The following is a 1,618-nucleotide window of genomic DNA, read 5'->3' on the forward strand; positions in this document are numbered from 1 at the left end:
AGGGTCTGCTCCATGGGGGTGTCTGCGGCACCATGTCTGTGGCATGGCCAGTGCAGCACCATCTCAGCCTTCTTCCCTCTCTCTGCAGAGCTCCAAGGCGGTGCAGGGGCTGACTGGGCTGCGGAACCTCGGCAATACGGTGAGTGTGTGCCCAGGCACCACGGCCCCAGCTCACCCCGTGCACATCTGTGGGGTAGGGGGGAGCCCTGGCCCTCCTCCTCGCTCCCCAGCACCCACTCTGTCACCCTGGTAGCTCCCTGCAGGAAGAGCTTCCCCTGCTCTGCGCTGCTCTGTCCCCATCCATCCTCTGCCCACCCACCCCAGGTGTCCCCCTGCCACCGCCTCCCTCCCTCTGCTTCCCGTTGCCATGGTTTTCTCTTCTGCCTCCCCCAGTGCTTCATGAACTCCATCCTGCAGTGCCTGAGCAACACCAAGGAGCTGCGGGATTACTGCCTGCAGAACCAGTACCTGCGGGACCTCAACAACAACAGCCGCATGCGCACGGCGCTCATGTCAGGTGAGTGTCCATCGCCGGCCCCTGGGCACTGCGGGGGCTCCCCTGCAGCACAGCCCCGCAGCACAGCCCTGCAGCACATCCTCGCCCCCCCCGGGATGCCCCAAATCCTGGGGATACCCACCCCGAGGTCGGTGCTTCTCCCCAGCCTTGCTGGGGCGGGCGCTGTGCTGTGGGTGCTCAGCCAGGGGGAGGATCGGGTGCAGGGACCCCCAGGCGGGGTGCTGAGCTCTGCCCCGGGGGGGCACAGCGATGCCACACCACCCCAGCTGGCTGACCTGCCTCTCTGCCCGCAGAGTTTGCAAAACTGATCCAGCTGCTCTGGACCTCGTCCCCCAACGAAAGCGTGAGCCCCTCCGAGTTCAAGACGCAGATCCAGAGATACGCCCCCCGCTTCGTCGGCTACAAGTAAGGGGGGGTGGGCGCAGCGGTGGTGGGGGGAGCTGAGCCCCCCCTGCTGCCACTCACCGGCAGTGCCTCATGCCTTGCAGCCAGCAGGATGCCCAGGAATTCCTGCGGTTCCTCCTGGATGGGTTACACAGCGAGGTGAACCGTGTGCTGGTGCGGCCCCGGGCCAGCACGGACACCCTGGACCACCTCCCGTAAGTGCTGCCTGGGGTGGAGGAACTGGGTAAGACGAGCTCGCTGCCTGCAAGCCCAGCCTAGGGACAGTGACCACACGGGTCTCTCTGGGCTGGGTGGCAGGGCCGGCATCCTCCAGGCCACGCTCACTCCCCGTGTGTCTCCCCACCCCTTGCAGTGACGACGAGAAGAGCCGGCAGATGTGGAGGAGGTACCAGGAGAGGGAGGACAGCCGCATCAGCGGTGAGCAGGGCTGGGGGGACAGGAGGGCAGGGCAGGGCTGGGAGTTGGGCTGGGAACTGGGGGTCTCACCCTGCTCTGTCCCACCCCCCCAGACCTCTTCGTTGGGCAGCTGAAGAGTTCGCTGACCTGCAGCGAGTGTGGCTACTGCTCCACCGCCTTCGACCCCTTCTGGGACCTGTCCCTGCCCATCCCCAAGGTGAGGCACCCCCAGTGATGACCCCCGGCCCCCTGCCCCTCACTCCCTGTCCCTGACCCTCCCTGTGCTCCCACAGAAAGGCT

General features: G+C 66.6%; 1 protein-coding gene across 1 annotated transcript in view; it reads left to right on the forward strand.

Moving 5' to 3' along the window:
* USP2 (ubiquitin specific peptidase 2) overlaps window positions 1-1,553 on the forward strand; it is a 13,070-nt gene extending 11,517 nt beyond the window's left edge. The window contains exons 3-8 of the mRNA XM_029962065.1: window positions 3-139; window positions 394-517; window positions 811-922; window positions 1,006-1,116; window positions 1,275-1,339; window positions 1,432-1,553. Coding sequence (XP_029817925.1) covers window positions 3-139; window positions 394-517; window positions 811-922; window positions 1,006-1,116; window positions 1,275-1,339; window positions 1,432-1,553 — 671 coding nt within the window. The remainder of the gene's footprint in view (window positions 1-2; window positions 140-393; window positions 518-810; window positions 923-1,005; window positions 1,117-1,274; window positions 1,340-1,431) is intronic.
* The last annotated feature ends 65 nt before the right edge of the window (window positions 1,554-1,618 follow it).

Source organism: Manacus vitellinus, unplaced genomic scaffold, assembly GCF_001715985.3.
Source record: "Manacus vitellinus isolate BGI_N305 unplaced genomic scaffold, ASM171598v3 scaffold_41_pilon, whole genome shotgun sequence".
Classification (NCBI taxonomy): domain Eukaryota; kingdom Metazoa; phylum Chordata; class Aves; order Passeriformes; family Pipridae; genus Manacus; species Manacus vitellinus.